Below are 24,214 nucleotides of genomic sequence, written 5' to 3'. Positions count from 1 at the left end.
TTAACATTTTTTGTTCCATAACTTCCTCCAAATGAAATCATTACTGTGTGGACGATAATAAAATCGAATAGTCAGCTGCCTTTAAGGCATACATGTGCTACCTGTTGCTGTTTAGAAATGTTTGCACGCTGGCACTCTTACAGCACAAATTCCGCTGGGACGTGAAAACACCTGCTTGTTTTCTCAGATGTAGAGAATATGGTACCAGAGCTACCAAGTCGCATCTCTTGGCACACCACCTTACTCATCCAGTCCTACAGCTTCTGGAGAAAATACAATTGCTTCTAGTTCATCCATCTGTGTTGCACTTCAATGTAACTTCAGTTACTAGCCAATTAAAAAAAATACATGGCAACATGTTAGAGACCAACAGCTCCAGCACCGAGCTCTGAAGCTACCGTGTGCAGATCTAAGAACCATAGAATTGCCTAGGCTGGAAGGGACCTTTCAGACATCTAGTCCAATCATCAACCTAACTCTGACAAAAACCACCGCTAATCTAAACTATATCATAGAATCACAGAATCATAGGGTTGGAAGGGACCTCTGGAGATCATCTAGTCCAACCCCCCTGCCAGAGCAGGGTCACCTAGAGCAGGTTACACAGGAACATGTCCAGGTGGGTTTTGAAATGTCTCCAGAGTTGGAGACTCCACCACCTCTCTGGGCAGCCTGTGCCAGTGCTCTGCCACCCTCAGGGTAAAGAAGTTCCTCCTCATGTTTAGGTGGAACTTCCTATGTTCAAGTTTGTGCCCATTGCCTCTTGTCCTGTCCCCGGGCACCACTGAAAAGAGCCTGGCCCCATCCTCCTGACACCCACCCTTTAAGTATTTATAAGTGTTGATAAGGTCACCCCTCAGATGTCTTTTTTCCAGACTGAAGAGACCCAAATCCCTCAGCCTTTCCTCATAAGAGAGGTGTTCCAGTCCCCTAATCATCTTGGTAGCCCTTTGCTGTACCCTCTCCAGCAGTTCCCTGTCCCATATCTCCAAGTTAAGTTTATATCTTGACCCAGGAGGATGGGAGGCCACCAGCCTGTCAACGCTACGTGGATTCACTTCAGCTCCTGTAGGTTTGCAGTTCGTATTGCTCAGGTTCTTTGCTGCTTTCCTCCCATCGTTCCTCACTGGTCATTACTTGTTATCAGGGAGGACTCGCAAGAAGTTTGCAGATTTTACACTCTTTCTTTCTCTCTCAAGAGGAGTTGGCCTAAAAATGGCCTTCTCTTCATTTCAACTGGATATGCAGGTCAGGCCTGCCTCAAAGTTTGGGTCTTAATTTAATTTCTTCCAGCTTTGGATAAGTACTCTCGATTTCTGTCTCTAGCTTTCTTTTCACAGTTCTTGAGCTGCAAGACAAAAAGGCTACGGCCACCTCCTTCTACAAAATTTGTATTTTTCATTATGCAACCACCACTATGAAACTAATCATTAAAAAAACGGTGCCTACACTCAGCAGGCCAGAAGGAAAATACAGTATACCCCAACAATTCCCTGTGTGCTGAGGACTAGGGACCTACAGCTGGGGGATGCACTTTGGTGTCCCTTACTCGATGTATAGGCGCTCCCAGAAGGGAGCTACGCTCTTGCCATGCACCCACCCGCAAGCCCAGGCTGCTGGCCCGAGGCAATGCATTTTCCTAAGAGAGAGAAGAACCCGATGTTCTTGTCACCGCTCTCTCTGGATTACTTGCAGAAAGGATTTCTGCATTTACTCAGCAGGGTGAAACTTAGCCCTAGTCTTTTGTATAAAACGTTTTAAGCAGAAGTCAAACCATCTACTGGAAACCAAAAGGAAGGCTGTGCTGTTTCCTACCGCCCTGTCAGCTGCCTTCATTAACGAACACCTGTTGTTAAATAATCACATACAAGGCAGATTGTTAGGGATATCTACTACGACAAATCTTAGTCGCAGTTCAACAGCTGGATACTACTTTAAAAAAAAATAAATACCCTAGCAATAATTTAGCTAGGAGACATATTTGTCATTAAGAACCAAACCCAAATGTAAGAGACATTTTCTCACTGGTCTATAAGAAAATACACATACCTTTACAAATTCCATAAATTCAAATTAAATTCCTTTAGCTAAAAAATTATATTCTTCCTGTTTGTATTTTAGTAATAAAGCTTAAGTAGTAAGCATCCTTTTTAAATACATGATGTTTAAAAGCTTATCTTTCTCACTGAAAGAAGAGCTCAAAGCAGCAGACAGTCTCCCTTCTGGGAACTATTATACAGGAAATTCAAATGTTTTTTTGTTGTTGTTGGTTTTTGTTTTTTTCAACATGAGAAATAAAGTATTTCCCCAAAAGACAACTATTCAGTGCCAACATCTGATCCACAATAAATGCATACGATATAACGCTTTAGGTAAAACTGTCCTAAGGCAAAGCTTGAGTTTTTTCATCTCTTACTATCTCAAAAATACCAAAGAGGAGAGAAATAGAAGTTTCCCTCAAGATCAAAAACCCAAAGGTGAGAAAGTCCAGCTACAACTTTAAACCTGGCAATTCCTCGAAGAAACAGAATGATTTTTTAGTAAAGCCTTGGTTGAAAAAAGTATTTTTATACTGGCTTAATAAACATGACCATTGAGAAATTTTCTCTGCCCAACTAAGAGGTCTCATGCAATTTCTTTTTATCTCAGAAATATTGGCAAGATTGATAAAAGGAAAAAAAAAGCCATTAAACCTCGAAGTACTGTAACAGTGCAGTGAAAGACACCTGTGCAATAACAGGACAAAAAAATCTCTGCTACAAATTTGTCACTACAACACACAGCTTGTAAGTAGCTGCTGCAGCTCAGCAGCTGAGGCTCAAGATTTGGTTGTTTGAAACTTTTTTTCCCCTTTTTGCAAAATCACTGTTTAAGTAAATTGTTTCCTTTGTTTTGTTGGCATTTTAAATGTTTCACGTGACAAATGAAAAAGCAGGAACGTGCCATGATATGTTGTATTCGGACATCTATATTGACACAAAACTGAAGGAATTTCATCACAGCGCAGATGTATTCCCAATATATTAACTGCAATAAAGTTTTATAATCAAGTATTTACCACTTATTACACTGATTCTCAGTCAAAATTATTAGGTATCACAGGCTTAGGACAGATTTACATATACACAGTTTCTGCCAAAGGCGGCAAATTATAGAATCTCAATTCAATTAGGAATAAGCCTAGAATTTCACACAATTAAAACCAGCTCAAATAAGAGTATAAAAAAGTATCTTAACTAGTATTGACAATGCATGGTTAAATCCAACCATGTAGGCAATGCAGAAATTCATATAAACATCGCTTCATTTGTCTTTATGCTATTAAATTGGCTCTAAACTAACATTTATTATTAGTAGCATCCTTTCATAAATTACTTTGGACTTCCATTGAAAATACAGTCATTTTAATCCTTGCAGACTTTACCTTATCAACTTCTACGTCCAAAGCCTGAGTAACTTACTCAGATGCATAAAGGCCTGCAGCAGCCACAGAACCCCGTAACTCAGTAGGCACAGAAAACAGGCATTTATTGCATATAGGTATCTACAACTTCTCAAAGTTAGACAGCTGGGAAACCAGCAAGCACTAGCAGTTTGTCACAAAGTCTAAGCCTAATTTCCTTTTTTAAAATCTGTTCAAGTTCTAATATGGAAATTTTAATCATGCAGATACAATACCTTAAACTAACATGACTTTCTTCGACACAAAAAAGCCCCAAACAAAAAAAAATATAAATTAAATAACATCTATTCCATTGCATTGGACCTGAATTAAAATGTTTGGTAATAAATCAGTTAAAAAAAGCACTTTTGTCTATTTAGAGTTCTGGAAGATAAGTTGTCTAACTAGCTGTTTCTTACCTTATTATGAGGAATAACTCATGAGTATGTTTAGGTAAATTACCTACTCTAAAACCCAGCAAATGGAATCTAGGTCTTCCATTATAGAGAAGAAAGGTGAAACTTCAATTCAGAGGTAGTACATGTTAAGTCTTTGTCTTTCATAACGAGTTTTAAGATTTACAGGAACTATGGCGTGTTTGTTTTGGGTTTGGTTTGTTTATTTTTTAGCTGGCTGTGAGATACAACCCTTTTTCAAGTTTCAAAAAACCCCAGGCTAAAATAGTTTTAGTGTTATGTGGCGCTCTAGAAAAAAAGACAAGGAACCAATACTTGGTCAAATGGGAGATGAGAATATCTATCACCCACCTTCATCAGTCAAGTGATCCCATTCAGTCTTCCTGAGCTAGGAAGCAAAAAAACCTTAAGTTTTCTCACGTACTTAATTTTTCAGTAGTATACTAGATATTCACTATATTGACACTGTATAAGAGCACTTCCATCAGTATTTTATTGGTTATGTTAATGAGTATTCTCGGAAATGTACATAGCACTGTAGGGGAACATCTCGCGTTAGTCTTTCTGCACTCACCCAACTCTAGGTGTAGTGTGAAAAAATGTTAATGGCTTGTGTTAAATCATGCGTTAAAGATTAAAGGGGAATGCTTATTCTTTTATTCCAATTATCAAAAAGGATAATTTTTAACTGCTGAGGAATACTTCTTGCTTACAGAAATCCTTCTTGTAGTAAAATTCATTTTACCAAGTGCTCATTCCAAGTATTACTGTATTACTATGGCAAATAAATAAAATCCTTGTTTCGAGCAGAAGGCTCCAAATTTGCTTTGGGACTAAGAATCACTTTGTAGTAAGCAAGCCTTCTGCTTTTAGGAGTTATTTTAATTTCACGGTAAGAATATTTTGTCACATTTGACACTAAGTGTAAAGCCACTCTGGTAGGCATTGCTTTTCCCAGAGGAAGTCTGCTCTTTCAGCTGAGCAAGAGATGACAGGCAGGTCAATATAAGTTAGTCTCATTTTCTGTTTATCTGGAAATAATTCCAGTTAAGTAGTCTCAGTTGTAATAGCAGGTCAATTTTTTGTATTTTGAAAAGGTGAAGTATTGTAGTATCAGCATCCTTTACCAAGCAATACAAGCGCAGGTTACTTGTATACAACAGAAATGTGACCGCTATCAACTTCGCTGCCAGTGAGTGTTCTGTTAGACTACGTCTGTAATTCTGTACGTGAAAGTCTGTAACGTCTCATTTATGGCACCCCATCACCTCCTCCATCCCCACCTTCAATCAATTCATGTTTCTTCTTTTGTCTTATTGACAAGCATCGTGCGATGCCCAATGCACCTCCTTTTAAAAACCGTACGAAGTTGTCTCCCACCAGAGGACCTAAAGCAAAGAGATTAGCTTCTTTAGTGCATTCGTAAGTGTATGGATCAATCTCTATAGGATTCCCCTTGCATGTGATGGGCTGATTAGAGTGATGACCTATGCTATGTCCTTGGTCCTTGAGAAAGAAAAGATTTGGGTGAGAACCTATCAGAACTAAGGCTACAGAAAACTTCAAAATTTTCTTCAGTCCGGAGGCACTCTGAAGAACACATTTCATTTCAGGCTTGAAGGAAAGTACATTGTGTTCAGGGAAACTAGTGTAAGCGGGGTGTAGATTAGAGTCCACAGTATGGGACTGAGTACACATCATATGATAGACTTTATGGTATTCAGGGTAAAGCTTTTTAGGTAACTGTTTGAAAATTAGACTTGTATCGGTAACTCTTCTACGAAACACATGGATTACTGGGATGTTGTTGTTGTAGGCACACAGTACTGCATCGGCTGCCGTAAGTCCCGCACCCACAATTAACACAGGGTCTGCCTTCCCACGTAACTTTCCTTTGCTGATAGCAGCTCCAAAGTCAGACATGGAATGAAGCACAAAAGGGAAGTCTTCTCCTTCAACTTGTAGTCGGCCAGGAGAATCAAAGCTTCCTGTGGCAAGAGCCACGTTCTCAGCAAAGAGGCAGAAGGGCACATGAGAACCATCTGTTGCTCGCCGATAACCTCTGATTTCCCAGTTTCTCTTAATCAGTGATTTCTGTTCCTCTTCCACTTCCAAATGCTGTGTTGAGATATTTTCATTTATTTGACTTCTATCTTCATCATCCTTTCCTCGGTAAAGCCTGGATACTGATGTTATATAAACGTTGTCTCTGAAATTCTTTTGGAGGCCCATGACTTTAACATAGTGTTTATAATAACGAGCTATTTCCTCTGGCATTACTCGATCACTCTTTATATTTCTGAAAGAAAATCGAATGGCTCTAGTTAATATTTAGACCTTACAGCAATTTGAGTATCATATATAACATACCACATGACAGTCAAATATAAGAGGACTGAATCTGCTCCATTTAACTGACACTAAGTTCAATTATGCATTCAATTTGTTTTATCTGTTCTCTTGATTCCTGATACACAAAACAAGCTAACTTTTTTTTTAATAGTTGTAAATCTTTACAATGTAAAATGCTATGGTGATTAACAAATTAAGCATAAGAAAACTCTGCAGTACCATAGTAGGTCTGTATGAAAGTGTTTTACAAAGCCAGTTTAGCATCACAACTGTCAGCAATACAATAATGGCTAAACTTGTACTCAGTGAAAATACACTTACTTAGGATATAAGTAATTAAATATCACAGTAATGATTAAGTGTTAATTTTGAAACTCTGGGTTCAATATATTACTTGAGTCAAGTATTCTTCTTTATACTTTACAGAACATCTCTCCCTCAGGTACAACTAAGTTCAGTAAGTATCAAATTAAGTAGTTCTGTATCACAGGAATGAACAATGCAACTATGTAAACAGGATTCTGATGTCCAAGTGTTCAATAAAAAACATTTTTGCACTGCAATCCTGGTATTACATTTATGCTTTTCTCATGTTTATTGCATTCTCATTTTTAAAAAAGCTGAAAATGTAATTATTTTGAACAGGCGCATGAATTTTGCTGCTTCTTTAGAAGCAAGCTCTAGGAAGACAGCAAAAGAAACAGTAGTGAACATGAGGATTGCCACTGAATTATGCTTAAAAGCATTTTTACAAGAAATTGGACTACTCATAGAGTAACAAGACAATAGCGTATGTACTTTGAGATGTTCAGGTTACTACTCTGAAAAACCTGGTGAGATATTTATTGAAGAGGATAATGCGACAGTGTGATACCTGTTACAATGGAACTTAGGAAACTATTTTACATGACTAGAAGTTTTCAATATCATCAATACTTTTAGATATGTTTGTTTAATTGTAGTATCACAGGTCAGCACTTCTGTTTTTAGTATTGTTGAAAACTATACTATAAACAAATTAGCTTCAGATAATAAGCAGCTTATGGGATTTCAGTTAATAAGGAGGCAAGATTACTGTGGTTATCTAAGAATGCGATTAAAGAACAAAGGTACGGTTTCTTCACTATAAGTGTCCTGAAATGAGTAATAGTCTGCCCTTAAAGCCATAGGCCCAAGTAATTCTACTTCTTCTTTTGCCATACAAGGTACACAAACAACTTCCTTTAATTTTGCTAGAACGAAGTCGGGAAAATTAAAATTTTAGAAAAAGCTTATGTATAGTGTTCCTAGGTTCATCTGCTGACAGAGATCTTTATGAACTAATTGTATAACTGAAGTAAAACCAGTGAACATTTACAAAATGGTAATTTTTCTGGTCTAATTTTTTTAAAACTTACTACTAGAAAATAACATTAGGAAATAGTGAATTATGCTCTTAGAATTCATAGATAACAACATTTCAGATGCTGCAGCTTTGCCTGTAAAAGCAAATACTGAAATATACAGCTTCCTGGATTACAAGAAAGCTAGTGTGCACAGCAAGTTAAGCTGCATCCATGTCGAAAGAGGAACTTCAATACTTCCGTAGATTTTAAATTCCTCCCTCAATCTTCCCTCAACTAGAAACGAAACTGCTTACAGTAACAGTGCTTCTTTGTGAAATACTACTAAAACACACCACTGCTAGTATGTATGCTTTTGATGCACTCAAAGCAATTACTCTGGCTGACCATTCTCCTTTTTCTTTCCACCAGAGTACACACAGTAGAATAATTTCCAGTGCCATCAGGCAATTTAATAAACAAAACAAGAAGCCCTCCTGTGAACGATGAAGTCTGAATGTTTTCCAGTTCTTAAAATAATGTTATCTGGATTTTTAGAGCAACTAGGTCTCCCAAACACATTATGCAGTATCTTTACCTGCGTTTGCTAGCTGCCCACTCCTTAAATGTGAGGCCAGGCAATTCCATCCAGTCTCCGAAACTGATTGTTAGCATAGAGCCTTCCATGGACTATGGAGAAAAAAAAAAAAACAAGATGCATGACCAGATGCACTTCAAATGGATGTATTTATTTAAAACACGGTGAAGTTCTTCTCATACTCAGAGCAATAAAATACCAGAACATAACATAATACCAGGACATTACATGAAGTGTTGATGAACTATATTTGTGTTACAGTTAGATATTATTCTAATAGGCAACTACATGATCTAGTAAAGCAGAAGGTGAAAAGACAACACGTGAAAGGGAAAAAAAAAGCAAGTTATTTAAAAATACAAAACAAGAAGAAGAAAAAAGTGAAACCAACAGTATATGAACACATTAAGATTAAAGATTTTGTATAAAAGCACCTGGGAACAATGCAGACCAGAGAGAAAAGTAATAGAAAACACTCTTCATTACAATTCATTAAATTTACACTCATAAAAAAACCACGTAAGACAGCAGTCACGGTCACAGATCCCTAAATGAAAGACAACCGTTTCCTTCCTTTCTCATCCTCCCAACATATTTGGGCTTTGGTAATTGAGCAGTTGAAACAACAATTGCCATTACTATCTAAGACAGCCTTAGATAGTAAGGAAAAACCCAAAATCATCAAATTATGAAATTTTTACTCACATGCCAAGCCCCACCAGGTGGTCCTTTACCAAGCACTATATGGGGAATATAATGATGTTGTTCTAGCTTCCAGTGCAAAACCGGCGGGTAGTCATACCCAAAGTCAGCATCAGGATGAAGTAAGGTATCAAAAAGCACTGCAACTGGGTTTGAAGAGCGTCCTTCGAGGCCTTCAGACAGGTACTCCAGATCCTAAAGTATGAAAGAAAACTGTATGTTCATGCAACTTTTACTGTTCATCATGCTATTCTGATGTACAGAAGTTCAATTTCAACAGAAAACACAATTAGTTCAAGTTGCATTTTAAGTGGAAGTAAGTAAATGTAGAGATTCAATCAAAACACTTCTCAGAAATAACTGCCATGATTCAGTTCTTCTGTAACTCTGAATAATACACTTCACTCATTTAAAAATTGTATGTTAATAATACAGTAATACCAGGTCAGTATCCCAAATTAATTGTAGAAAAAGAAATGCAGGGACAAATAGTCAGAAATCAGAGCAACTTAGTAACATTTATATTTATAGATAGCAGACACTGCTTTTAACAAAGAATTGCTAGTATTTCTAGGAGCCCTGTTTTCACAAAGCAAAATTGGAATCTAAAACCATTAAGTTTTAAAGTAGAAAAAAGCTTCTTTGACAGTTCTTAGGTAGTTCCAACACTAACTTCATTATATTTTGACATAATGGAGGTATTATAAGTATTATTTTTAAAAAATTGATTAAAACTAGGCTTATTTTACAAAGCAGCTCATGTTGAGAAAAATTTCTAGAACTTTGTAAAATGTTCACATTTCAGTATCTATTAACCAGCTGTGTTCTAAAAAATTCACAACGCAATGGCAAACGTGAAGAAAGAATAGAGATTTGAAGAAAGAATTGGCCATAAGGCCAATTTTTGCTCACAAAGACAGGACAGTTTAGCTTCCTAAATTGGGAAAATATCAGTGGGTCGAGGGAGGATGAAGTATATGAAACATCTGTAGCCAAAAGCTTAGGCAGCTTACTCTCCTGCCCAAAAACCTAAACCTTGAGACTTAAGGTCAACATTACATGCAAACACCAAGGCACTAAAACAAACAAAAAAAAAAACAAAACAAAACCCAAAGCCAAACAACCCCTACTTCCCCACTACAAACACATATGCATGTTTGTATTTCAAATAAATTAGTCACACAGGCAATCAGTTAGTGATAGCATTGTGAGTAATCCATCAGAAGTATAGTTAGGTGAGCAGAAAAAAAAAGATAAGATGGCAAACAAATGGACGAGTGGGGAAAAAATTACAGAGAAGATTTAACTAATCAATCAGAAAAATTGGATGTATATGAGGATAACAAATACAGCACAAGAGCAACTGTGAGTGCAAGCAACGCTGAAGGATGCATACTGTTCAGAAAAGAAAAATGTTTATACAGTATATATATCCCTAATGTTAGTAAAAATTAAGTCTTAATGAGAGTTGTACTATTTAGGAAGATTTCAACTTGGAATATGTTAGCAGTATTTGTTCTTTGATGATAGTGCCCAAATATCCTAGGACACAAAAGCTGGAACTCTCACATCACTGACAAAGTGGTGCTTGAGACACTTTTGGCAAGTAGTAAAAACACGACAAAGGGCAGATTGTAAAACCAAAAAATAACAGAAACAAAAAGCCCTCAGGAACCACAAAACCACCACACGCCCCAGGATTGGATCTAATGGTCATGAGTTGGTTCTATTTAAATTAACAGAATAACAAAATAACTTATTAATGCATCAGAAATACAATTAAGTAGGCTGGTTTTTCACAATGCAATCTGCAGGATTTTTTTGGATACGCAGTTCTTAAAACACATTGCTTTTCATCTGAAGTGCCCTACATGTAATTTGTTACAAGCCTCTGCAGAAGGTACATACCGCTCTTTGTTTTACAGGTAGGAAAAAGAGAGGCCGAGAGATAAAGCTAGTTGCTGGAGGCCACACAGTTACTGAGCTTTACTGTGATCTCTAATTCTTTGTGGGGTGAGAATATTAAGCCTTTCCTTGTCTATGCCACTACTTATGGAAGTTGCAAAAGCATTTTAAACAGGATCATTAAAGAAAGCCCACTGTTTCATAATCCAGCTTGCAGTAGGAAAAGAGCTAGACAAGATGGCAACCAAAGCTTACTTGATCAACAATGGACAGGTGTCGAGCTTCTTCTAATTTTGTATGTAGAATGGGGTTTGGGTGTATAGCTTCAGGAGATAAATATGGCCTGTATCCAGACAGCAGGTAAGAAAGACAAATTCCTGAAGGTCCGTTTCCTATTAAAGAAAGAAGTTACTGCTTTAGTAAAAATGTCAATAATCTAAAGTTTGTAAGTCACTAAATAAGCAGCAATAAAATCATACTAAAGTAGTATAATGCAATACTGTCCCAATTCAAAGCAGCTTATGAACTTCACAGTAAAAAAAAGCCTACCGTAGGAACTTCCTCCAAAAAAAAGAGCAAAATCTTCTTCAGATAACAAGAAACATATGTATGACTGTTTACACCACAAACAAAATGCGTATCAAGGAGTTTCATAATTTAGTATCTCAAATTCACTACTCTTGTGTGAAAATGGTCCGATGGATAAGATCTGGTCTGCCTGTCAATCACAGTGATATCTGAATATTATTGCCATCTTTGTGTTCTCACTTACACTGGGTACTGTAAAACACAGAACAGAAAGACAATCTAGAGCATACGGTCTTCAGGTCTGCCCATAAAATAAAAGGAAGGATAGGACAAGCAGGAAGCTGAAGACTGCAAATCAGGTGAGAAGTCACAGACACAACACAACAGCAATGTAAAAGCCGACTGAAGACAAATACAGCAGATTAAGTGGTAAAGTACAAGAAACTCATATAAGGCCACATTCACCGTTCAGCAACAGCATCAATTCAAGCATCTTTCTATATCCTTTTTGTAGCATTTTATAATTCACATATGTGCATTATTGCCATTTTAATAGACTAACTTATTTTCAAAATGTTATTAAAAGTGTGAAATGGATGGGACCAAAATGCTACCATAAGGCAATCATTTCTATTTGATTGACTATTATTAAATAAAGAAGGGGATCCTATTTATAACATGCAAAATACAGAAGTAACATTCACGTTGCAAAGTCAGATACCGAAAGCTAGGGAAAGCTCAGGTCAGAAAGTATGTGTTATGATACAGAATTTAAACATCTGACTATGTACTGTTATTTCTATAGCTCCTCTTCCTCATTAACTGAATGAAAAGCTCAGTGTTCTCCTAATGAGGCACTATTCAGTATTTTGTCTTTGTTTTCTATCTAGAATGGCACACATGGTATGTACCACACACTATTCAAATTCTGGGCTAAAGTTACTAATTTATGCATGTTTTCATACAGCACTTATTATTAGGATGTTAGCTCTTACTTCCTACCATTTCAATTCTTAATCTGAAGAGGTCACCCACGTTTCCTGTTCCCCATCACCTTTGCAAACACTATTTCCATCACCTGTTCACAATCCCACTTCTCTAATGCCTGTCTCTTCTCCCCTTTCTGGTTTCGCAGTACCTAAATCCCCCATCAGTTTGCTGAGACCCTGTTCATTCCCAGTCTCTTCATAGATCAGATCTCTTTTTCCTCCTCCACCAGGCTGCAGGTGATGAGCGCATTCACTCCGGTCCCCCGTGGCGGTATATCCCTTACTTCATTACAATGCTGCATGCACAGACCAGTCACAGACACAGGCTACAAGAAAATCATGTAGGCTCACTACAGGGGAGTTCTTCAAAGGCTGAGACTGCTAAGTTACATGCAGTCTTCAATAACCATGTTTTCTCTGAAGGCCTAGAGCCTGAATAAATATGTGAGACTGCACAATGGCTCCTACCAAACCATCTAATTTTTGCACCTGACTACAGAGGAAAAAATAAAGGCATTAGAGTGCCTGGGTACTGTAAGGACCATAAAGCACTGGAAAAAGACTGCCTAGGAATGCCATGTATTTCCATCATTGGGATCCCAAGACAGCTAATTCAAAAGTCTGTAATAACAGGTTTAAATATTGGTGATTCTGCCTATATTATTTCCCAAACCACTTCCGATTCCTATTTTGCCATTTACAAAAAAGACCATAAAGGATCTTTCAGTGAAAACGCTCTTCCTCACTCTCACAGCATTCTACTCTTCCAGAAACAGACCAGCACATTCTGTTGGTCTGTTTCTGGGAGAGTAGAACAGACCTGGGTACACTTCAGTCCAGGAATTCAAAGCTTAAAAGAGATGCAAGCACCTCCTGTCACCCCCTTGCCACATGAGATGGATGTGAGAGAGAACCTCAGCAACACATTGAAACCATCCATAACAAAATCATACGAAATTGTGACAACACTCTAATCATACCTATAGTTCACAAGCATTCCCATGACTGAGTAAATTTTTAACTATTTTTAGAATTGTATCTGGTGCACAGTCGAGAATTTTGTTTCTTTTTACAAGTGCATAGCTAGATTATTTTTTTTTCCTACTGGAGCGTAAAGGAAGCTAGTCCACAATGGAAAGAGAAAAATGTATGCCATACCCAAGGATGCCATGCTAAAGATTATTCCTACCGGATAAAACTAAAAAGAACCAAAAGAATAATAAAGTTGCCAAAATAAAGGCTGGCAAGGGCCAAGGACGGATTATGATAAAGTGAATTACTGAGCTCCCTAGCCACTCCCCTGGGACTATCCAGAGAACTTATCCAAAAACCCAGTTCTTATTCTTTGAGCAGACTGAGCCCAAGGGAAAGAAATTCCCTTGTGGACACGCTCTCAAGAACACAGAAGATGAAGGTTCATCTGCAAGGTCTGCAATTAGACTTGCTGTGAATTTCTCAGAAAATTTCGGGGGGGTGGGGGAGGGGGGAGGAAACAACGAACTTTCTGAAATGAGAAAATTATACCTGAGGATATTGCTCTTTGTTTACACACAATGCCTCCAATAACGGCTCTGATCAAAACTGAGATATTACTATTATACAAACTTTAGATATACAATCAATATACCCCCAAACCCCATGGCCCTCTTCATTTAAGGAACAGTTAGTATTTTGTTTGAACAGCAGTAGAAGCTTCTCCTCACCAACAGTAAACTACAGTACAATCATCTTTACATTATGTATCTAAATTTAAAGCAAACAACCAACTTCAAACATCATAACAGTCTTGTTATTTGGATAAAAAATTAAAACATTGTGTTTGCACAGTAACTATCAAAACTAGTGCAGAAGATGAAAGTGTTTAGCACAGAACATCCTCTAGACTTAGAGGTCCAGCATGAAATTCTTCAATCCCAGCTCATTCAAATGGAATGTATACATTTCTTCCCAATTTCTTCAAGACAGGTATAGCACAGAAGTTACTTAATATTACCACAGTAGCTGAGTACTCTATGCAGAACTGCAGTACAATATGCAGCACAAACTTGGAATCCAATCTTAAATTGGGCATCATACACTGAAAAAGGGGACAGTGAAGTTAACAAAGGGGAATATAAGTTACTGCTCCATCATTAAGTGAACTGCTTAGGCATGTGCCATCTTTTGCAATCTGATTAACAAATCAGTGCAAGAAAATGGCAGCACTAGGAAGCTAAAAGTACGTTTAACTCCAGCTATACAGGAATCGCACGGAAAAGATTAAACCTGTAGTGAGTATGTGTGTGCGTACATATTAGAGGGGGAGGTTACAACTGTTTTTGTATTCTTCTACAACATAATTAAATCATTTTAGATCCCTTTTAAGGCTCTTCAGACAGCCAATGAATTTGTGATGATAGGCTATCAATGGAGACGATCAGCTTGTGAAGCATCTCAAATGTGTCTGTGAAAAAGCATTTGGGCAATATATTTGTTTTTTAAGGAGAAATAGTCAAGGCAGCTGTGTTTGGTGTCAGCACATAGAAAGGCGCTCTAGACAAAATAAGTATTGAGCACAGGTATTTGCATAATGTATATTTGCAAAACTAAACAGTGAAAACTGAGTCACTAACCATATGGCAAACCTGTACTAAGGCTGACAAAATGCCAAGAAACTGTTGCTCTTCAACTATGATGCAGAACTCAGCAAGTGATTCACGTCTGTCACATCCATTAAGTCTCTTACACGAGCACTATTTTAAGCTATCATGAAGAAAGCTTTGAGAACAGGCACTGTACAAACACCAGCCTTTCAAAGTTGTGGAGGTTTACTGTGAGCACATTATGTTGAAACATCATTCTTTGGAATCTCTGCTTGTTTGCAGGTACAGTTAGAGCTGTTGGTTTGCTGCAGTCCCAACAGCTTTGACTAGATTATTGAAAACCTCCTTTACTCCAGATCTTTTCTTTATCCCTTCATCAAGTCATGGCAGTAAGGAGCTGGTGACCAGCTGTTGCTGAGAAACCTTGCCCCAGTACAAACCATTCTGGCACTCTCAATTAAGCTGTGTACCTAAGGAGCCTGCTCCCTCTGCTATCCTGTCATTCAGCAAGGTTTTACAAGTACAAGCCTGTAACTATTTAAGACTATAATTTGTTGTTTTAAACTGGTTGAATTGACTTGGATTCATTTTGGAAAAGATGGGACAATATTCAGACATTAGCGATGGATGCAACAGAGAAAAAGGCAATTAATGAGAGAGGTTAGCACCCAACCTACAGGACACATTTTACATTATGCTTTTCACTGTCATATCTGACCCCACAAATTTCTACTGGTGCACCATCAACAGCCTCCATGCCACCTGAAGCAGACATATCACATTAATCCCACCTTATGTGATCAACGCTAGAATCAAAACAGTTCTGCTGTTAAGGCTCACATACCTGCTGCCAAATAACGTGTCTCATTTTATCAAAGCAGAATTTGAATTCAAATATACTCCAATAGCAAGCCCCGTAACATAATTTTATGGTACTGTTGTTAATCACAACTGTATTACTCTAATAAACATGTTCACTTTAAGGATGCTAAGCATTAGTTATTTAATGATAAATGACTTCATGCAGCAGGTCTATAAAGGCAACGGCGGTGACAGAGAATATTAAAAAAGTGAAAAAACTCACCTATTATTACTACAGGCAGAGTAAGGAGGGAGTCCCCAGGCAGAACAGTTTCTTCTATTAAAGGCATTCTTTTAATCTTCCTCCCAAGGCTGTCACCAAAATACTGTACGAAGGAATTCAAAAGCTGTCCTTCAGTTTCAGGGCCGCTGTAACTTCTAATTAAGAAGGACAGATGGGAGAAAACTAAAATGAACCAGTTGAACAGTTGTCAGAACAGTCTCTTCAAAAATAAAGTTGCTTTTGATACTTTACTTTAAGAGCTATGGAATTGGCAAAACCAAGACTAAACCAGATATACTTCATCCAATCTATAAAATTTTACTCTTTGGCACAGCTTTTCTAACAGAAGATTTTTAAGAAGTCCACCATCTCCTAGGAAGTCTACAGAAGGAAAACAAAAAGGCACAGATGGCTCTGCAGAGATGCAGATTTCTAATTTCAGTTTATACAAAGCCAAAGTATAACCAACAAGCATTGTTTTGATCCCCCGCACGGCAGAACTCATTCCTCATTATCCTTATCAAAACAGGCGAGATACACACTGCCTAGCCAATTAACAACATTAAGGCCAGCCAAAGGCTGAAAGAGCAGTGAAGGTACAGCAGCAGCCATTCGCATCCCTTCCTACCTGCTGAGCACCGTGGACTTTGCCTCAACAAATGTCTTTTTTGGCAGAAGTAAGGCTGGTTAAAGCTGGCAGTGGCATGAAGGTGGAGAGAAGCGTAATCCCTGTATGCCCTAGACACATTTTACCAGTGTTAAAACTTTTCATAACAGGAATTGCCATGTGGTCAGGTCAGCTACTGTGCAGCAGACTGCTTTCACCCCTAGTCGTTTTCCTGGATTTCTCAGTTCTTTCTCTGTAACACCTACTTAGGTTCCTCTCATAACTCTTCACTGGCTAAATGTGCTTTTAAACTACAAAGACTTGGTTTATATTGTTTGCTGTTTAATTATTTAGGAGCCCTTTCTGAAGCCTTTCCAGGTCATTGAAGAAGCATGCACTATCAGTTTAGCTAGAAAGGCAGGGACAAATTAAAAACAGTCTGTTATTGGCAGTTATTTTATTAAGTCTTCAAAATAAAGACAAAACAACTTTTTAATTAAAAATACCCCAATCAACTGATCTAAACATTCTTCTCTTTACAAACGCAGTTTTAATTATAAACTTAATAAATAAAAGTACTCTTTATTTATTTCTCAAGATTCTGCATATCCTAAAGCTATTCTAATATTTCAGGAATTATTTTCTACACAGGACCAAATGCGTAACACACTGATCCAATTCCCATGGCCTTCAAGAAGCCATGTACACTACGCGCCACCTCAGCTCCCACAACACTGAAGGTTCTGCTACGTATTTCAAAAGCCTTTCCTCAATAGGCAAGCCTGAAATAGAGACAGAGCTCTACAGTAATAACAGCACTGGCACACACCGTAATACATCTCTCTGGTGGTTATTTCCGTGTTAAAAAGGAGAGTGGGGTGCTATTCTAAGGTTGTATTTGTTTCACAAAGCAAGTACTTGATTATCTGTGTTCCCTGTACTACAACAAAAAAAAAGTTTGCAAATTTTGTGCTTACTGTTTGATTACAACTGCGCATTAGCTCTTCGTGATCTTGGAGACGCATCGTATACAAACAGCATGAGTTAGACGAAGACGAGTAGAAAGCAGAGAGAGGATATCTAATTATCATACTGCTTTTTTCACCTCCGCTTTTAGATAGGCACAGGTAGACCATATTATTTTCCACCCGTTACTCAAAGTTAACTAAGGCAATACAACCCTGTGCTTCGCAAAAGACAGGCTTAAAGGGAGCATGCATGTTTTAGCACTTGCTGTGCTAGATGTTAGATAGAAAACAAAAGAAATATTTCAAAACCTCTTTTATGGGATATATGCACAGCACTGTAGGCTACAAAAGAATCTTTAACAATAAAAATGTTGCTTCTGCGCAGCTTAGATAGCGTATCACAACCTACCCAAAAGGTTTAGCGCAGCAGCATCTGATTTTGCATAGAAACATCCGCATACAACACAGTTTCTCAGCTATTTTGCATTTGAAGCAGATGAAAGACCGTTGTCAGGAGCATGTTCTTCCTTTGCAAGAACATCATACCAGAACTCAGTAAGACCTTAAGTTAGGGGCCACCATCTTCCTAACCTCTGAGTGATACCGAAAGCCACCAAGTACCAGAAGTTTTTATCTTGGCAAAACCTCATGGCAGACAGCTTTGCAGGGGTGGGGATTTGGTAAAAAACATCTACGGCTCTAGTCCTGCAGAGATGCAAGCGGGCACCAAGATGAGTCAGGTCCAGAGCTGGTGCTTAGCTTACTTTACGCTGGTCATACCAAACAACCTTGAGAATTACATTCTGTCAAACATCTAGATTCTAAGCATGCTCATTGTTTTTTGGCTGGGTTTTTTTGGTTTTGTTTTTCACTTAATTACTGTTATTCTTAATTATTTGAAAAATCCATCAAGAGAAGAAACACAGCATATGCATGAACGTTTTTCTCCCTTCGAAAAAAAAAAATTCTTCCATAATAACTGTCTTAATTTACCGCAAGTTATTAAAATAAGAAGTGCCTTTTTCAGGTAGCAGTTTGGAAAGATCCTAGAATTCCCCACATACTTTTAGCAAAAAAAAAAAAAAATAAAATAATGAAGCGAACTGACTGGAGTGGGCGGTTAACAGAAAACTCGTTATATAAACGGAATTTAAATTCGGTTTCAAATCGACTCTCAAACGCAACACCGTCAGATTGCTGGGGTTATTTTTAAGGAGCGGCGGAGAGCGCTGCCCCTCAGGGCCGGGATCGCCGCCGCAGCCAAACCGAGCATCAGCCGCTGCCGGTTCCCCCCGGCCCGGGGAGCGCCTCGGCGCTGCCCAAGGTCACAACGCGCCTTCCCGGGCCGCCTCCTCCATCCCCTCACCGCCGGCACCGCGGGAAGCGGGCCGGGGAGCGCCGCGGCCGCCCGCCAGCCCAGCAGCCCAGCCGAGGCCGCAGCAGCGGGGCGGCGGCCGCGCTCCCCGCCCGCCGATCTCCTCCGGCATCGCCATCTCCCCCCTCGGACCCACTCACCCCGCTCCCCCGCCGGCCTTCAGCCGCCACCGGCTGGTCTCCCCCACCGCCTCACCTGAAGTGGCCGGCCAAGGAGCAGCGGCAGCACCACACGGGCATGGGGGGCGCCGGCGGGGCCCAGCGATGAGGCTGCGGGGGGAACGCCGCGCCGCAGCTCCCGCTCCTCCTGTCGCCAACGCCGCCGCCGCCACACTGGGCGTCCCTCCTCCCCACTCACATGCGGCAGCGGGTCACACGCGGGAGGAGGAGCCGCCGCCACGGCACCGGGAAGGAGGGAGGGACGGGCGGGGTGAGGAGATGAAAGGAGGGGAAGGCGGCACTTCCTCCTCCCAGCCCCGCCGTGCGCCCAGGCCGGGGGAAGCGCCGCGCCCGCTCCCCTCAGGAGGACGCGGGATGCGCCGCCTCCCCCCGGGGAAGGCGGGGAGAGGAGGGGAGCCCTGGCCTGGCAGCGGCGCGGGGGAAGGATGAGCGAGGAAGGCGGAGCAGCGGACCCCGCGAGCCGGTGGCAGGAGGGGTCCCCCTGAGCCTCCTGCCGCCCCCTGGGCACAACGGCCCCAGAGAACGGCGAGGGCTGCTCGCCGCCCCGCTGAGGCGGGGCCTCCCCGCACAGGCCGCGCCGCCTGCCCGCCGCCAGCCCCGGTACACCTGCGGCCTCGCTCGGCCTGGCCCGGCGGCAGGACCTCTGGAGATCGTCTGGTCCAACCTCCCGCTCAAGCGGGGCCACCCTAGAGCTGGTTGCCCAGATCTCTGTCAGGTTGGGTTTTGACTGTCGCTAAGGTCAGAGACACCACAACCTCCCTGGGCAGCCTGCTCCGGTGTTTGACCACGCTCACAGTGAAAATGCGTTCCCTTATGTTCAAGTGGAATTTCCTCTATTTCAGTTTGTGCCCATTACCTCTCGTCGTGTCCCAGGGAATCACTGAGAAGAGCCTGGCTCTGTCTTCTTCGTTCCCTCCCATCAGGTATTTATGGATAATACACATGGGTAAGATCCCCCTGAGCCTTCTCTGCCACAGGCTGAACGGTCCCAGCTCTCTTGGCATCTGCTTCTAAGAAAGGCAGGTATTGTTTTTGCAGAGGAGAAAAGCCGTTTCCATCAGAGGTGACATGATAAGGGAATGACTAAGACAAAGAGGCTCCAGCAAAGGCTTGTAGAACATCTCTTATCGCACAGACAAAAGGACAAACTGCTTCATACTGGATTAGTGTCTAGAAAGGTAGTCAAACATTTAACCAGGGCTAATGACATTGAGCAATTTTTTACCAAAAAAAAAAGGAAACAAAAAAACTAGTCAGATAATCCCTTTAGGTGTAGCATAAAGAGAAGTAAACAGAGGCAAGACATCTGGGAAGAATTTTAGGCACCTCAGAGAGACTGTGAACCCTGGAGTACCCAACCAATGGGAAACAGGGGAGGGAAAAATTCGGCCGGGATTAGGAAATAAAAAGGTGTGTTTCAAGAACTGAAAGTGTGTGTACTTCTTAGGTCACCCATTCTTGCAAGAGTGTTCAAATAAAATGTGCTTCATATCGTTCACTGCCTGAGCCGTTGTTACTGGATAAGGAGCGTTTCTCACATGCTCATGGTAGTCAGTCTGGTATCCAGGACACCCATGTCTTGCACTGTTTTTTCTCTCTCCCAAGTCTACTAAGCAATTAGGGAGAATGCTAATAAAATTTATGACTGCTTATTTATTAAACAATTAAAGCCTTTCACACAGAGTTAAACTTTACAATTCAAAATGGCTTCTCTCTGAATCTGTTCCACAAATCCCCAGTACCAAGATCTTACAAGGCTGTAGAGTTGCTGCGTCTGAGGTGTCTGTTGGTAGCTGACAGGCCAGTTCACCTCTAGGTTGTTGTTGGTTCAACGGACTGTCATGACTGTATTCAGCAAATAATTACTGTTTAATAGCACCATTCTGGTTCCCACTAAAAAGGATGGCCTTATATTTGTTACATACATGCGCTATAAAAACCTAAGGCAAAAGAACACAGGAGATAAGTTGTACCACTGAGGAAATACAGAATATTGATAAAAAATCTCTATTTAGAAAGGATGAAACACAAGTTAAACACATTGTTCTTCAGATATACCCAGCACTGGGTGAAATATGTCTTTAGACCAGAATCAACAAACTGAAACTGTTTTTAGTTTGCTCTTTTATTGCCTCAAAATATTTTGAGTGGAGACTATCCCAAAAAAACATTGCCTTTGGTTCAGGAAAGCCCATGTTTGTTGACCATATGTGTGTACCATCCTACTTGGATATTCATACCATTTAATCAAAATTTCTTCTCCTTCAAAACGAGTTACAGAAAACTGAAGGACAATGTCATTTTTTTTCACAGAATATTTCTCTCCTAGTCAGGGCTCAGCCTTTTCCCAGATACAAAATTGCGGGACCTCATGCCTCAGGGAAACTAGCTACGGCCAAGCCAAAGTTTTCCAGGTTTCACTAGCTATTTGATGGCAGAGTTAGGTAACAATGACTTCAAAATCAACACATTAAGGGCATTCAGCTTTATGTACGGTGCAGCCTTTGGTCACAGCCACCTCTATTTCGCCCATCAGCAAATTTGTTTGCCTAGAATATAACACAGAACCTCAGCTGTACTGGTACTATTATTAGTTTGTGCCCTTATCTTTGTGGATATAACCTTGAGTAGAAGAGAAAACCAATCACATCTATGATCAGGACACATCTTTCCCCAGCACACTTTCACATTTAAAACTGAAGAAGTTATACTGGACCTTGAGTTTGCGATACAAAGTAGGTAGTTGTAGAGGTGGTATTTTATAAACATAACAAACACTTATAGGCTTCTCTCGAAATAGTATTCTGTGTAGATGGCCTAAGTTATAATTAATTATATGCTTCTCCCAGAAATAAAATGTTATGTTCTCCTGAAATTCTACATGTTAGTCTGAGTTTTTCAAATGTCTTAGTTTTGTTGTTGAGGATTTATTTCAGGTCCATGTGTCAGGATAAAACGTATTGTCTTCATATGTACCTTTGCCATATTGAAAAGGTATTTAACACTAAGGAAGCAACGAGAGAGGGGAATAAAACACACCAAGCCGTAGCAAATGTTTCCTCCCATATGCAAACACTAATCACATTTTAAAGGGATTTATACTTCCTGTTCTGTTCATTTCTGTTAACAGATTTGGGCAGTTATTGGCTGCTAGGTATATACCAAATCTTTACATTTTAAATCATGCCAAGCGATCAGCCAGTTTAAATTTCCTTTATTTCACTAACATCCATTATACTATTTTAGGTAATAAAATTGTGCATTTGTTCAAGAAATAATTTTTTAAAACCCAATTGATGTTTAAAACTTTTTCTTCCCCAAATATTCAGTAAATCATTATCACATAGTTTTTGTGAATCACAAAGGTCTTTTTGACAACATTTGTAGCATAATCTTTCTCCTGATCAACTGACTGATAACTAAATATTTTTAGCACCAGCTTGACACTGCAGAATTCCTAAAAATCCTGTGGACACACATAAGGTGGGAGCATCAGAGCAGGCGATTTTTGTCTCATGCCATGATTCACAGCATGGAAAAAAGGGCTTCATCCTCTCCCGTAGAAGCAGCATAGTCAGTGAGGAACTAAGAATGACAACAACTGTGTGCTGAATACAACCTGCATGTTGTTAATACAGCATGGGAAGCAAGGAAAATGACTGCAACATTTTGGTAAGATGCCCGTGCCTCCACCCACTGCAAGATGAGATTAAAGTAGAAAATAAGTAGGAAACAGACCTGCAAGGCTTCAAATGTTGCTACAGGGCTATGATCAACTCTGTCTGGATAAATAATGCAATATCTCAGCATTGGAGCTTATCCAGGACAGATGTCTCATCAAGAACAAACTTGTTCCCTGTAACATTAAATGGCTCTGAAAGATGAATGAACTGCAAAGCCCAGTAAGTGACAGTGTAGTGAAAGTTTTCCTCAGATGAGCAAAGTTTGCCACAAGCCTGTGGCACTCGGCCTGAAGTATGAGGTGCTGAAGAAAGGCCAGGGGAGATTAGGAAGGTTATTTACTCTCAGTACTGTTAAGCAAGATGGCTTAAGGAAATCTAGCTGCAAAACAACTCTCTCCCTGGCCAAGGGAAAAAAAAATTATAAAGATGGGGGAATCTCAGTCGAGAAGTTCTGTTGCAGATATAACAAATACTGCCAAAAAGGCACGATACTTGCCAAGAGGGACAAAGACAAGATGCTTATGGAACAAGCATAAGGGAGCAGGTCTGTCAGGTTCCTGGGATCTTTTCATCTCATGTTGAATAAAAGCCTTTTAAATGGTTCTCTTCAGACATTTCAAAGCGCTAATGAAATAATACTTGTTTGGAGAATAAAGAAGCAGCAATTGCAGTGTCAAAGAACTATCTTAATGGTATAGAAGGATTGACAGGAGGGTCTGTAATGGCTTTTTGCGCTTCAGAGAGAGCCTTGCCTGAATATCTCAAAAGGGGTCTATGTGGTATTCTGTGATGATAGGAGACGAGAAGAATTCTGCCAATGCAAGGTCAAAACTCCCAGCCAGTGGTAAACTGCATGGCTGTGGTAACATCATTAGCACATGGAAGGAACCGGTGTTTCTTAACACTGTGCTGGGCTGTGTCGACAGATGGATGAAGTAGAGGCATAAGTGATCTCTGGAAAACTGTGCATGTGGAAGGGACTAACCCCCTGGAATCTGCCAGTCTTCTGGACATAGGGTAGAAGTTTATAGATCCAACCAGCCCTCCATGGGAGCAGTTAATGTGTTCTTCTGTGTGTTAGTGGAAACAAGTCAATCATGATTGTCTTTTGCAAGGTAGAAGAGACTTCTAAATAGGCGCTAGATGGTGGCAAGGTAATTGGGGGTTTGTGCTACCTGACTTTAGAAGGAATAGAAGGAGTGATGCCAAACCTTCTTGGAGTTGCTTAACTGTTAGGACATCAGTTTCATGAGGCATTTAAAGGTATGAATACTGGCATACCTGCTAGTATGGACACTTGTAAAAATCTGTTAAATTATAAAAAACATTCCAATTACAAATACCTAGAGAGAAGGATGAACAAAAATGCAGAGAGCGCACTTCATTGTGAAGATAACTCCAGATTTTCCAATTACAAATGGTACAACTTTCTCAGTCTCCTTTTGCGTTTAACCAAATGTCAGGTATTGCTGCCTTCACATG

The 24,214-nt window shown here is 39.9% G+C and overlaps 1 protein-coding gene across 1 annotated transcript; it reads right to left on the bottom strand.

The window, feature by feature from the left end:
• Positions 1 to 2,947: 2,947 nt before the first annotated feature.
• Positions 2,948 to 19,603, bottom strand: OSGIN2 (oxidative stress induced growth inhibitor family member 2). Its single transcript, XM_074577398.1, has 6 exons — positions 19,066 to 19,603; positions 15,921 to 16,075; positions 10,993 to 11,129; positions 8,836 to 9,027; positions 8,131 to 8,222; positions 2,948 to 6,157 (listed from the first exon to the last, which is right to left on the bottom strand). Exons 1-6 carry the CDS (start codon positions 19,107 to 19,109, stop codon positions 5,110 to 5,112), a joined length of 1,668 nt encoding a protein of 555 aa, XP_074433499.1. The 5' UTR covers positions 19,110 to 19,603; the 3' UTR covers positions 2,948 to 5,109.
• Positions 19,604 to 24,214: the final 4,611 nt, after the last annotated feature.

Source organism: Larus michahellis, chromosome 2 (genome assembly GCF_964199755.1).
Source record: "Larus michahellis chromosome 2, bLarMic1.1, whole genome shotgun sequence".
Classification (NCBI taxonomy): Eukaryota; Metazoa; Chordata; class Aves; order Charadriiformes; family Laridae; genus Larus; species Larus michahellis.
Note: the sequence above shows the minus strand (reverse complement) of the source record. Positions and strands in the feature narration are given on the sequence as shown.